Source organism: Palaemon carinicauda, chromosome 1 (assembly GCF_036898095.1).
Source record: "Palaemon carinicauda isolate YSFRI2023 chromosome 1, ASM3689809v2, whole genome shotgun sequence".
NCBI lineage: Eukaryota > Metazoa > Arthropoda > Malacostraca > Decapoda > Palaemonidae > Palaemon > Palaemon carinicauda.
In genome coordinates this window covers 263,962,338-263,976,449 of record NC_090725.1, presented here as the reverse complement: position 1 = coordinate 263,976,449, position 14,112 = coordinate 263,962,338, and the positions used below count along the sequence as shown (strand labels likewise).

At 41.0% G+C, this 14,112-nt stretch overlaps 1 protein-coding gene across 5 annotated transcripts in view; it reads right to left on the bottom strand.

Moving 5' to 3' along the window:
• PICK1 (protein interacting with PRKCA 1) overlaps window positions 1-14,112 on the bottom strand; it is a 150,019-nt gene that overhangs the window by 96,565 nt on the left and 39,342 nt on the right. Inside the window, exon 2 of one of the 5 annotated variants that reach the window (XM_068390019.1) lies at window positions 10,599-10,658. The exons of 3 other annotated variants lie outside the window; for them this stretch is intronic. In XM_068390019.1, the coding sequence (XP_068246120.1) occupies window positions 10,599-10,658 (60 nt within the window). Of the gene's footprint in view, window positions 1-10,511; window positions 10,659-14,112 lie in introns of all 5 variants that reach the window. One more of the 5 variants, XM_068390030.1, reaches the window with a different exon arrangement.

The window sequence follows — 14,112 nt, the reverse complement described above, 5'->3', positions numbered from 1 at the left end:
AGTGCAAGAGCGGTTGTAGCAGACGCACCCGAGCAGAAGAAAGAAGCAAAGCTATCCTCTTCCCCCTCAAAGCATATGCCTGACACTGCATAGGAGATCAAGACCTACACTCGACACAAGGGAATGATTGCAAACAATCATGCTTCTAGCAAGAAGCAGTGTGGACCTACTGCCAAATTAACATAAACTGGATGTAAAGTCCATCCTCCCCACATACAAAAGCCTGGCTTCACATCATAACAATCAACAGCCAGATTTACTTCCTGAACGGAAAAGAAAATTAAAAGTTTGATTAAGGGCGCAACAATAAGCCTATGCTCGATACAGCTGTAAACATAAGTGAAATGATTCTTACAGGACGGGGCTCCTCACCCTCGCTTCCTCCTTTCACTTAACTGCTCTTTATAATGATTCCACAGCCATCCAACTGGCACTTAAAATATATTCTCTACCTAAAGGACGATGGTGGTTTGTATTTCGCGATAGAACAAGTAAAGACCAAGGAAAAAAAATACTCTCTTGCTGACAAGCATCTCATCGTAGAGATTGCTATACCGTCACATCCCTATGCTGTTTCCAGATCAGGCAATGGAGGAATAAGAGCACCTAGCAAATAGCAAAACAATGATGACCGAATTAAATGAAATTATTAAAAAAAGACAAATATCCTACTTCATGAGGGTTAGGTAACAGACAGGCGCAAAAAGCAAAACATCGTGAATGCTTTTTGTCCTAGGTTGGGATAACTCCTAACCTAACCTAAAAACTCTCTGTCATTGTCTATGCTCGGATAATTTACCAACTAAGTACTGCCTAATGTTGTTTTTACTTGGTTTCTATCACAGTATAGTTGTACCTATCTATCAGTAGTGTATAACACTCACTGATACTGTAGTGTATGTTACTCTAGAATACTACTAACACTACAGTAAAGCTTAATTGTACTAAGTGTGTTCACTTTTTCGTTCGGACGACTTAACTCACCACACATGTAGCTTATACAGTATTTACAATAAACATTACAGAAATTCTGTACTGTATACAGTACAATTTAAGATTAACTAAGTGTAGTACTGTATATATTTTATATAACGACCACTAACCATCTTTGTAAAAAGCCCCACGCAAAAATCTTGAAATATGGTGCAACTTCTGATGGTCATCTCTTGCGCAATACATCCGACATCTACAGTACCGGTAACCCAGTAATAATATTTATCCGATCTTCTACTTCAATGGGTTAGAAAATTAAAAAGAATGATAAAATTATCGTTAGTTACGTTATACAGTACATCACTGTGTAAACACATAGTTACAATAAACGAACAAAAAATGACAAACTTATAACAGTTTGTATTTTTCCTAACATACAAACCCGAATTCTTTACTATAGGAGATATTCTAGCGCGAGCTGGAAAATACGGCAGAAAAGCTTAACAAGGTCGTTAACGACCGGGCCAGTAGTTATCCCCCTGTTGGGGGTGGGGGACTGCCGGCCGGTAGCTACCGAGTACCTTCAATCGGATTCTAGCTAGGACTATATTAGGGGGCGGTGACGGAGGTTAGATTTGAGTAAAGAATTCGGGTTTGTATGTTAGGAAAAATACAAACTCTGTTATAAGTTTGTCATTTGTTCCTACACTAAATACAAACCCTCATTCTTTACTATAGAGACTTAGTCTTGAGGTCAGGGTGGACAAAGGGTTCTCTATTCCTAGAGAAGATAGTCCTCAGACTAGACTCTATTAATGAACAATCTCCCATTAACTTTCTTTGTAGATCCCCAAATCCAGCATGACTGAAGGTTTGTAAATACGTAGAAACCAAAGTTTCACCAAGAAGAGGGTCGGGAGTAATACCAGGACCCTTTCATACAAAGGGTTCCCCTGACCTTGAAAAGGGGAAGCCCCGTGACTACAAGTATAACTTATACCCTGTGATAGGAGTCAGATGAGTTTCATACCTTATTTCCATTGATGAGTCCAGCCGAAACTGGTCACACACTAGGCTACCCAGATGGGAGGAATAAGAAAGAGCCAGAGATAGATGGATGTTCTTCTAAAACCTAGTGTAACTCAGAATCCTCGATCAATGGCTACTGTCCCCTGAAAGGGCGTAAAGGTAGTTACAGCACCTGCTGACCTGCCACAACAGGTCCTATAGAAAAGGTGTTTAGAGACCTATGTGTCACATCTGATAAATAGTGAAAGGTGAATGTAGATTGCCGCTTCCAGACTCCAGCTCTTAAGACTTGGGAGACTGAGAAATTCTTCTTAAATGCCAGCAAGGCAGCTACTCCCCTAACTTGATGGGCTTTGGGTTGAGCTGCCTCAGGGTCTCCGTGAATGGCTCTCGCAATAACTTTCTTGAGCCAGAAAGAGATGGTGTTGCGAGAGATTCTCTTCTTAACCTTGTTGGTACTGAGGAAGAGATGACGGAGGCGTGGTCTGAAAGGTCTGGTGCGCTTCAGGTATTTCCTTAGCGCCCTGACCGGGCACAGTAGCAATTGGTCAGTATCCTGAGTTGCCCTACTGAGGCTGGAAAATTGAAATTCTCTAAACCTCTCATCGGCAGATGAAAGATTCTGGGTTTTGGCCACAAAACTTGGCACAAAGTTGAGAGAGACTTCCCCCCATCCACTAGTATGGGTGACTTCGTAGGATAGACCGTGAAGTTCACTAACCCTTTTTGCCGAGGCCAGAGCTACTAGGAAGACAGTCTTAAGGGAGAGGAAGAAATCAGATGCCTTATTTAAGGGCTCATATGGAGGCCCCTTTAAGGAGCGTAAGACCAGGGACACGTCCCAAGGTGGTGGTCTTATCTCCACTGGGGGGCAAGATCTCTCAAAACCTCGAATCAACAAGGTGATATCTTCTGAGGTGGAAAGGTCAACTCCTCTCAGCCTGCAGATGAGGCTTAAGGCTGAACGATAGCCCTTAATTGCCGAGACTGAAAGGAGTTTCTCCTCCCTGAGGTAAACTAGGAAGTCTGCCACTAAAGGAAGAGAGGGATCGAGTGGAGACACGCCTTGCCTTCTACACCAAACTGCAAACACTCTCCATTTTGCTTGGTAGAGGTTTGTGGAAGATTGGCGCAGGTGCCTGGACATGTGTTCAGCCACCTTTCCTGAAAAGCCTCTGCTTCTGAGGAGAGACTGGACAGCCTCCAGGCGTGAAGTTTCAGGAAGTGGATCCTCCCGTGGGGGATACCACTGTGTGGCTGCGTCAACAGACGGGGTTCTGGAGGCAGGAACCTCGGCACTTGAACCAGCAGGGAAAGGAGATCTGCGTACCACTCTCTGCTTGGCCAAGTCGGAGCTATTAGTTAGTTTGCAGTTCTGAGAGATCCTGATTTTGTTGACCACCTTTCTGAGCAGGCAAAAGGGAGGGAAGGCATACGCGTCCAGGTTGTCCCAGGAGTGTTGGAGGGCGTCCTGGATCGCTGCCTGATGGTCTGGAACTGGGGACCCGTAACGGGGAAGCTTCGCATTCAAAGGGGTGGCGAACAGATCTTTTGTGGGTAAACCCCACAAAGCTATTACTGTCTTCGCTACTCGAGGGTCCAAAGACCATTCTTCACTCAGCACTTGGTGATGCCTGCTCAGCTGATCTGCCACGATGTTTCTCCGGCCCGGAATAAACCTGGCTGAAAGAGAAATGTTGTGGCTTTCTGCCCACTGGCAGATCTGGATTGCTAACAGACAGAGGTCTCTTGCCCGAGTACCCCCTTGTTTGTTGATGTACGAGACAGCTGTGGAGTTGTTGCTCATCAGAACCACCTCTCGTCCGTGTAGATCTTCTACAAAGAATTTTAGGCCTTTCCAGGCAGCTAATAATTCTAGGTGGTTTATATGGAGAGACTTCTCTATCGGACACCAAACTCCTGATGCTAATTTGGGGCCTAGGTGGGAACCTCATCCCCGTAGCGATGCGTCCGAAAAGAGTTTTAACTTCGGACTCGGGTTTTGGAGGGGAATGCCCTTTTGGGTGGTCTCTCTGGTCGACCACCAATGAAGATCTTGTAGCACCAGACTTGGGACCTCCACTGCTAAGAATGGGGAATCTGACTTTTGAGACCAATGGGTCTTCAGATGCCATTGGAGACTTCTGATTCTCGATCTCCCGCCTGGAACTAGTTTCTCCAGAGAGGCAAGATGGCCCAGAAGACACTGCCACGACTTGGCTGAAGGTGGTAGTGGAGACAAGAGATGGGTGATGGCCTGATCCAGTCTCCGAAGCCTGTCTTCCGACGGAAACACTCTCCCTGCCTGGGTGTTGATGGACATACCCAGATAGTTCAAGACTTGGGTCGGAGTTAAGCAAGACTTCTCTGCGTTTACAAGGATCCCCAGATCCTTGCAAAGACTCAGAAGTCTTTTCAGATGATCCAGAGCTAGCTCCTTGGACGAGGCCAGGAGTAGCCAATCGTCCAGATATCTTAGCAGACAAATTCCATGCTTGTGCGCCCACGAAGATACGAGTTCGAAGATTTTCGTAAAGACCTGTGGGGCGGTCGAGAGGCCGAAGCACAGAACTTTGAACTCGAAGATTCGACCCTGAGCCAGGAAGCGTAGGAATTTCCGAGATGTGCGATGGATTGGCACTTGGAAATAAGCATCTCTCAAATCTACGGATGCCATGAAGTCTCCTGGGCGTACTGCTTGGGTGACAGAAGCCGCTGTCTCCATTTTGAATGGAGTCTGCTTCACAAACTGGTTCAGAGTCGAAAGATCTATTACTGGTCTCCAACCTCCCGAGGCTTTCTCTACCAGAAAGAGGCAACTGAAAAACCCCGGGGAAGCGTCGGAGACCTCTTGAATGGCGTCTTTTAGAAGCATGCTCTGTATCTCCCGAGCTAGGGCTTGCTGTTTCCCGGGATCCCAAGGGACCTGGGAGGACGAGATCGGGGGAGGAATTAGAGGCGGAGGAGAGTCTATGAAGGGAATGCGGTATCCCCAACAAAGCACCCTTATGGTCCATTGCATGGCCCCCATAGCTTTCCAACTCCTCCAACTCCCTTGCAGACCCCCCCTACGCATTGCGAGGGGGGAGTCGAGACCCTATTTCTGTCTAGGATTCCTCCCTCTGCCTCTAGCCTTAGGAGGAGCCGACTTTCCTCTGCCCATAGGTTTGGGTGTAAAAGAGGGGCGGCTGGGGTTCTTGGCTGGCAGTGGGGAAGCGGTTGTTGCCTTGGATTGTGGAGTTGGCTGCTGTTGTATTGGACGAAAGGAAGCAGCCTTTTGCATTGCAGTGTCCTGCGTCTCCTTCCTCCAAATCTCTAAGGTGGAGGAAACTGCTTGTCTAGAGAGGAGGAGAGGTTGTAGGATATCAGAGTTCCTCAAATCAGATTTCTCAGATTTTCCGATGCTCCTATGCAGTCTGAAGACTACCGATTCCCTCCTTTTGAGAATCCAGTTGCCTCACATCGTTGCAGCCGTAGCAGTTAGAAAGTCCATTGTCTTGGCCCCAGCAGCCAGGACTTCCTGCAGAGACTACATGGAATTTTGGTTTGAAAGGTCCTCGTGACTTGCAAGGTAGCCCACTGTGCCAGACCATGTGTCAAACCAGGATAGTGCCTCTAAAAGAGACATTGACGCTGCTTCCATTGTCGAAGCTTCTGCTGCGGTAAAGGAGACTGGAAGGGAAGAGTGTGTCTCTGCAGAGCAGCCAGGTGTAAGCCTTGCTGTGAGGGGATCAAGTGTCAGAGGCGAAGGGTGGGCGTCTCTGACCTTGTAAAAGCGCCTTTGCCTTGAAAAAGGAAACTGCAGCAACTTAAGGGATCCTTGAGACTTCAAGGAATTCGTTTCCCACGAGACCGCCTGCGAGACCTTCCTCAGACGGCCTACGGTGTGAATAGACCATGGAAATTCGATTCTGGTCTTAGGGTTAGGTGGAGGATGACATAGTCTGTCTAAAGCTGGGCGTCGGTATGACGAGGCGACAGGTGTAAATCTCCGAGACCTGAGATATTACACATCGTTCTTAGAGCCCTCAGATAGGCGGACTAAGTCTTTTGATGGTAGTTCCTCCAAGGAATCCTCAGGTCGCGCTAATTCCTCGTGAGGGAGGGCGGTAGAAGCCCAAATGTCTGAAGGTAACGGCGAGGTAACATACTCCATTGCCGACAATCCAGAGGAAGGCTGAGCGCTGGTTGATGGCACTGCGCGTGCAAAATCCTGCCTGGAAGTTGAAGGTTTAGGCGAAGGCGACCGAATTAACGGTACTGTCTCAATGAGAGAATGTGTTGATCAGCGGCCTGGTCTTTCACCTCTGTTCTCACCCGAAGAGGAGAAGGGCTGAACCCCTGCATCTTCTTCCAAAGTTCTCATGAAGCCCATATTTCGTAATTCATTAGAAAGTACGGGAATGGGTGCTGTTCTGTCTGAAACACGAGGGCGTGGAGAATGACCTCGCGCGGAAATGTCCGGAGACTTGCGCACGTGGAAGTTTGACGTACGGGAGCGCTCTCTCTCTGATGATACTAAGCGACGGCGAGAAGAAGTGTTCTCTCTCGTCTTCCCAGCGCGAGCTGAGCTCTTCGCGAAGAAATGTGAAGGAGAGGAATTGCGCTCAGAGTGTTCTCTTCCCTTGGTTGCGCTCTGGGGACGATCAGATTTAACCTCGCCCCAACGGGAGCGCTTATTGCGCTTGAGAGAACTTTCTCGAGAAGAAGAGCGCGAACGTCTCGTAGAGCTCTTCTTATAGCGCCTAGATGATTCCCCGCGAAAGGAAGACGATCGCGAGGCCGAACGATAGCACGAGGAAGTATTCCTCCTATGTTTGTGACGAGAGCACTTATCGTGTATCGGCGAGACATTTCGTGAAGAGATAGAAGGCGAGGAAGAACGAGAACGATGAAGTCTCTTCCTATGTCGCCTCTCTCTCCGACGAGAACGTCTTGGCGAAGGAGAGCGAGCTCTCCTTTTCCTCTTCACTCTCTCTCTCTCCTATTCTCTAAGAAGGACGAATACGACGAGGAGGAGTAGGAGGAGGAGGAATCACGATGATCACGCTTGCGACGTTGTTTCGTCGTAATGCAAGCGAGGAGCGAAGTAGGCTCCACAAGAGCTGACGTTATTACTTCCGCTGACACTTCAGCGTCCGCCGATTGAGCTGACGGGATATTGGTGAGGTCCGGAACTCCCGAGGGTTCCAAAACAGAAGGGACCTGAGGTAAAACTGTGCCTGCAAGGAACTGGTTCCACACCTCCACCGAAGGAGAACCAGGAAATCCAAGGGCAGGCCATACCACTCGCACATTATATGGAATAGAAGCGGTAATAGAATTATTCACGATGACGGACGAAACTATCCCACTGGAGGGGGGCAACTTGATTCGCCTGCCCCGGGGGAATGGGTGTTAAGTCAATGGTGCCGCTCTTCCTTGACTTCCCCCTGGAGGAAGGAGGCAAGGAAGAGTCTGAAGGAAGAGATCGAGGAGCAGAAGAAGAAGCCCGAGACTCCTTACCTTTTGACGGCGAACCTGGAGGTAATGAATCCTTCTTGGATTTCTTCTTCTTCCTCTTCATGAACTTATCCCACTGCGTAGGCGACCATTCCTTACATACTTGGCAGGGGGAGTCTTCAGTACACCTATGACCTCTGCATGAAGGGCATAGGGAATGAGGATCCACCTCCGGTGGTGACATAAATGTGCCACAAGACTTCGGAGGAATCCCAGGACACTTTCTCAAATTAGAGGACATCACATCTAATTAAAGAGAAAAAAGAAAAAGTTAATGAAAAAACACACTTAAAGAAAGGCTAGTCTGCCAGTCAAACAAAAGCGGGAGGAGCAGTGTTACCACTGCGACGGCTAGAATTCGATTGAAGGTACTCAGTAGCTACCGGCCGGCAGTCACCCACCCCCAACAGGGGGATAACTACCGGCCCGGTTGTTAACGACCGTGTTAAGCTTTTCTGCCGTATTTTCCAGCTCGCGCTAGAACATCTCCTATAGTAAAGAATGAGGGTTTGTATTTAGTGTAGGAACAAACAGCTGTTTTGCTTGTATTTCAGTCATCGTATGATTTTTTCTACTTGTATAGTAGTTTGCAAGGATTGACTTAACAACATATAATATACTCAGTATAATCATACTGTATACTGTACTTGTGTGTCTAAGTAGAATAAAAATACAAATTAATTTTATCTTTACGGTAAAATCACTCGCTTTTGTTCGGATAGGATTGTTTACATTTTTTGACAAGAGATGGCAGTAGATGATGTGTGTACATATTTTCAATGACAAATATGAAAAATTGTAAACATTGTTAAAACTCAAAAATAAGTTTTACTTTTATAATTTCTTAAACAGAAATTCAGCTTATTTTATAAACTAAAAACATAAACATCTCAGTAATAATAGTTTCTTTTACAGAACCTTAAAAAAACACAGCATTCGAATACACCAGCTCCTCTTCCTCTCTCTCCCCCTCCCTCAAGGGTAGACACCCATAAAAGGCAATAAGATACAAAACATGAAATGTAGGATGGGTAGGTACAAATATATATAATATAGATAGTTGGATTATTGTAAGCCAGTTGCTCTACCATACACGGTAAGATTATTTACTTAATGTTTTTTCTTTAATTAGAATTAATATTTCCCTGTATCTGATGTCTAGTGTATTTTAAAAGCAAAGTGCATTAAATATCCTCTTTATTCTTTATTAATAATGTATATTAGTTCATCGGTGTAATAAAAAAAGTGTGAAAAACAATAAGATTAATATCTATTTGTAGGAATTCTTGTTATATCCATAGGTGAATCAGTTGATGGAAAGCAGTGGAAAATTGCGAGTTGCGGTTAGCCCTAATGATATTGGACTAACCAACTTTCCAACTTCTGAACACGCTCAGAATGCATCTGAGTCACATAGTTCTAAGACAAACTGTAAACCATACTCCTTTGCTGTTAACTAAGTAGGACATGAAAAAGAGAATAAAAAATAAAAATAAAGAGGTATGTGCTAACACCAGGCATAACTGAACTAAATCGGAATAACATTATTTGTTTTAGTAATTACTAGGTGCTCTTTATACTCCAATGTCTGATCTGGACATGGTGTTGGATGGCAGTACTGTATAGCAGTTCCACTCAGAGAAGGGTGCACAGCAGCAAATGAAAATAATTTTCATTTTTTTCATCTTTATTCTAATTTTCCTTTTTTATCTTTATACTAAGTTTGAAATATTGGTACCTACTTCTGAATTAATAGCACTTTACTTTTCAAAGGCAAGACTCATAGAAATAAAAATGCAAAATACAACTTATCTTGGTCAAAACAAGAAGACTTGCTTTATATCAATTTCCATAAAGTAACAATGACCTCTAGCACTTCTACAGATTGCCTTGAGCATAGAAAATGTAAAAAGACAATATTCTCTTGCATTATGTAATGACTATGAAAGAGGTGAGCAAATTATTTATATTCATCATTAAAAAGAACCATTAAATATGGTACAGTAATCGAAGCAATGTAGGATATATACTTCAGAAATATCAAAATAATTATACAAGTTGGAAATTAAGAGCTGCATAAAATATGTTCCAACAACTAACGGAGGTTAGCCTTTAGTTTGCAGGTTCATTATGAATCACAAAGAAACTGGTGGTCATAATTAATATAAATATAGTTCTCAAAGGATATCATCTGTCTTGCATTTTGGATATTAAAGACCACTATTTGATCTATCACCTAGATATTATTCCAAAAGGTTTGGATCTTAAAATGTCCTCTATCAACCTTCACCTTTACCAATCACCAAATATACTAATATATACTGTATTTCTTTAAAGATTCGATTTAGTTATGGAAAGTAAGACATTATAGAACTAGAAACATAAAATAAGCTAAGAAGTAAGTTCATAAATCATGAATTTATAATTCTTGTCAACTGGCACTAAAGAAAAATATACACACTCATGTAAACTTGAAAAGAAATTTTACCATTTGTCATGAACATTATGATTATTACGATTTCATTACTATTATTATCATCACATAGTTTAACCTGACCACTGAGTTTCCTACATTTTATACTTAATGGCAGAGATATATCTGTCCATAAATTTTGTCCAAAATCTACGCAGTATTCAAACTGAGCGAGCATAATAAAGAGCAAATAAGAAAATAAAAAATTGTTTTCCTTCACTTACTTCAAGAATTTACAGGCTTCTAGATATTCTAAGATGAGGCAATCGAAATTGTGGTTTAGTATTTTATATCAATTCTTTATTACGATTGAAAGGTCAATAATGTGTGCTTAAATGAAGCAAAAACGATCTACATGATATTAAAAAGCATATATATAGTGTGCTTATATGAAGCAAACACTATCTATATGACATTGAAAGGCAAATATACTGTAATGTGCTTATATGAAGCAAATACTATCTACATGACCAAATAACCAACAGAACATGAGAGGTATTTCAGGACACACTAAGATACTTTTACAATTATAAACTTTTAGTGAAAAGCTCACAAGTAATACTTGATTTAATACCTTGGGAAATGGGATTGAAGCAATAAAGGCAACTTCATAATCGCCTGTTTAATACACTTTCTAAAACCGCATAAATAAAAAACTTACTCTCCTCCATCGTATGTTACAACAGTTGGAGGTGAGCCTGATGTTACACGTGTTTCTGGACTATAAAAGAAAAAAGAAAAGCTCGGTCACACGAAATGTAGGAGATTAACACAACTTCCATCCATACTAAGGTAAAAATTAAATCCATATACTATTGATACCCAGGGTATGGTAATGAGTGCACATATCTTTAAAAATGCGATTTACAATAAACACAGGTTGATGGGAGCATAAAGAATGCTACTTATTTACCAAAATACCTTCAATTATTAGTTATAAGTATTTTACTGCACTGTACAGTAAATCACTACATTGTAAAGAATTTCCTATATAGCAAATAGAAATATAAAGTAGCAGATTCATAACAACTGTCATCACATCTACCTTATCTCTGTACTTTATTCATTATTCTTTCAGCAACTTCTTCACCTGGAGAAAAAACATTAACAACAAAATTAAACATTCAAATGATTTAGCATTAAATCAAATTTGAAATATATTGTTGTCATGGTTACCAATAATCTGGAATATCAAAATGGAATGCTGCAACAGAGAGAAATGAGCAGGGTGCTGTACTTCAGGAAAAGATGATAAATGCTTTCTATATATGCAAACAATTAATTTAAAAAATAACACATCAGAAATTGATCAACCTAACATTCATCTTACAAATAATTCATCAACCACTGATGTTGTCATGTAAGGAAAATCATATTATAATTAAATTCTCCCATGAGAATTTCCTGATTTTAACTTTGGTGACACCATTTTCTGGAAACAAAAATATTTTGCATATACCAGATGCAAATATATTGCTTAAATCCTATACTATTAGTCTTTCTACAAGAATCAGAAGTGCCACTAGGATTTCAAGAATATTTAACATAATCTACCGTACAAGGAACTAACATTAAATAAATAAAACACCTACCATTGTCAAATATACATACTGTACACTGATTTCAGGGACAATATGCAAATTATTTTACTTAAAAATATCAATTATAACTATAATGCTCTCTTTGATGTAAAAGACATTTTGGTGATACAGTCTTCATCAAAGTAACACATATGAAAAGTCTTTAAATGCATATTTAGTATTATGAATAAAATAAATTTATTTTTCTTAAGAAACTGTAAATTTCAGAAAATATACTATTACAATCAACAATTGAGAGAGAGAGAGAGAGAGAGAGAGAGAGAGAGAGAGAGAGAGAGAGAGAGAGAGAGAGAGAGAGAGAGAGAGATTCATTTATAAGAAGCGGTTTGGCAACATAACTACTATGATTACCATCATCAAAATAATCAAATATCAAAGAATTTTGCCGAGACAATTAAATAGTTTTGGGTTTTAACAAAGAAAAATTAATAAAAAAATCTATTACAGTATACTGCATAGATTATGACTAGATTATGACTGAGACTAAAATATCCTTAATATATATGTCAAGAACTCAAATGTCACCCCAACAAGGTTTAATGTAATCATACCATATGCCCTGCAGTTCACCTATGTAATACGATACATATATAATCTAAGAACATTTACTTCAGCGAATGGAGGGATATTATGATCAAGACAACCCACTCAGTTCTCTGCCTCACAATCTACAGTAGTTGTCCTATTGTGGCTAGGATTGTAGCATGCAAAGGTTTAGCAGCAGAAGGGCCTAAAGTAATTAAAGAATCTGAGGTTCTGCGAGAGGATTTTGAATCTGTAAAAGAAACCCTTAAAACTAAACTCAACTAGGGGAGTTAGGTTAGGTTGGCAAGAGGATGGGTAGGACCAGAGCGCCATTTAAGAGAGGATACACTGGACTTTGAACTTTAAAAAAGGAAGCTACCAATGTCAAGAGCTTGTAAAGATCAATCATTCAAATTTGGCTGATTATGTAAATACAGTAGTCTAAAGGTCAAAGCTTGCCATTATCGTCGTCATCCCCGGTACAATCATCTAGCCTAGTCTTCCCTAGATTTTGGCCTGAACTAACAACATCTTCCCTTTGCACTTTGCATTGCTACATGGTCAGCAGCCCTGATAACGTACTATCACATAAGAGGTACCACGAGGGAAATGTTTTCCCACACTGTAATTTAAATCATAGCATTGCCCTTGTGATACGCCAAGGGAATAAGGATAATGAACTTCCAGAAAAAATGCTCATGCACATTCCACACAGTAATTGCTTATACAGTAAAACCAAGGGAAGGCATCATAATGCACAGCAATAATAAAAAAATCTGAAGTAGGTTTCGCCAGTAGCTGGCAACTGAAGAAACTGAGGAGATAAAGAGAATGGTGCATCAGTTACCACTTACTGATTGAATGCTCATTCCTTTACTAAGTGCATGTTTATTGACGGGAAGAAAACGGGAAAATCTAAAAATTTTCAAGTTTTATGGGTAAAGGTCAATTAAGCTGAGCTTCTGGATAAGAAGCAATATGAACAGCAGGGAAGGTTCACAGAAATAATTTAAAAATTAAATCATTATCGTATATAGATTATGACCAAGATGAAAACATCCTTGATAGATTCAATAACTCAACTTTGTTGCCATAGGTCCTCTTTGCAACATATATAAAAACTTCAATTCAGTACTCTTATAGCTAGTGCTTATCTCATAGAACTTTGAACTAAGATGTATCTGCCTTGAGCCTCGAAAAGAAAGTTCTTATAATCCCAAGATTGAAGCACTCGATTAACTAGTACCTCACTGTCAAGGGAACCAGCCAATCATTGAAATATAGTTGGTTTACAAAAGCCATAAATAACTGTCAAGTATGACCCATATGCAAATTTATATGCACCTCTGCACATGTGGAAAACAACAAATCCTCTAATAAAGAAGATCCCTGAAGTCATTGGAGAAGAGGCTCTTGTCTTTAAAACCCAGATGAGGAGATAAATCTTTGAATGATGCATGTTGAGTAAGAAAAATATAACATTAACCTCCGTATCTTTGTGTTCAGATTGATGACTCAGTGACAGTGGCACAAGGAAGGTAACCTAAAATTGAATTGAATATGAAATTTAGGCCTTAAGCTAAGCACTGGGGCATTAAAGGCCATTCAGCGCTGTATAACGGAAATTAATCAACCATACCCGTATTCTCACAACATTTGGTATCATTTCAACTTATTACACCAATCACACAACTTTTATACAATAATATCTAAATGCAAAATAAGGAGGGATTAAAAGGATTAACAAAAAATAAATTAATAAAATTAAAGCCCATGATATAAACCAATACTCTGTATAAATTTTTCCAAGTTCAGGGTATTACAATTTTCCCCAATTATATCTCTTAAAGTTTTGTCCTGGAGAAAATGTGTCCGCCTCTCAAGATTATAAAAACAGGACAATCGACTAAAATATATTTGATATCTATTGTCACTTGACAGGTATTACAGAGGAGCTTGTCTCCCTTCACCACTCTTCATTAAATAATTATGGGTTGCATGTCTATGGCCAATATGCAGTCTAGTTAAAATATCTTCCCTCCTACTGGT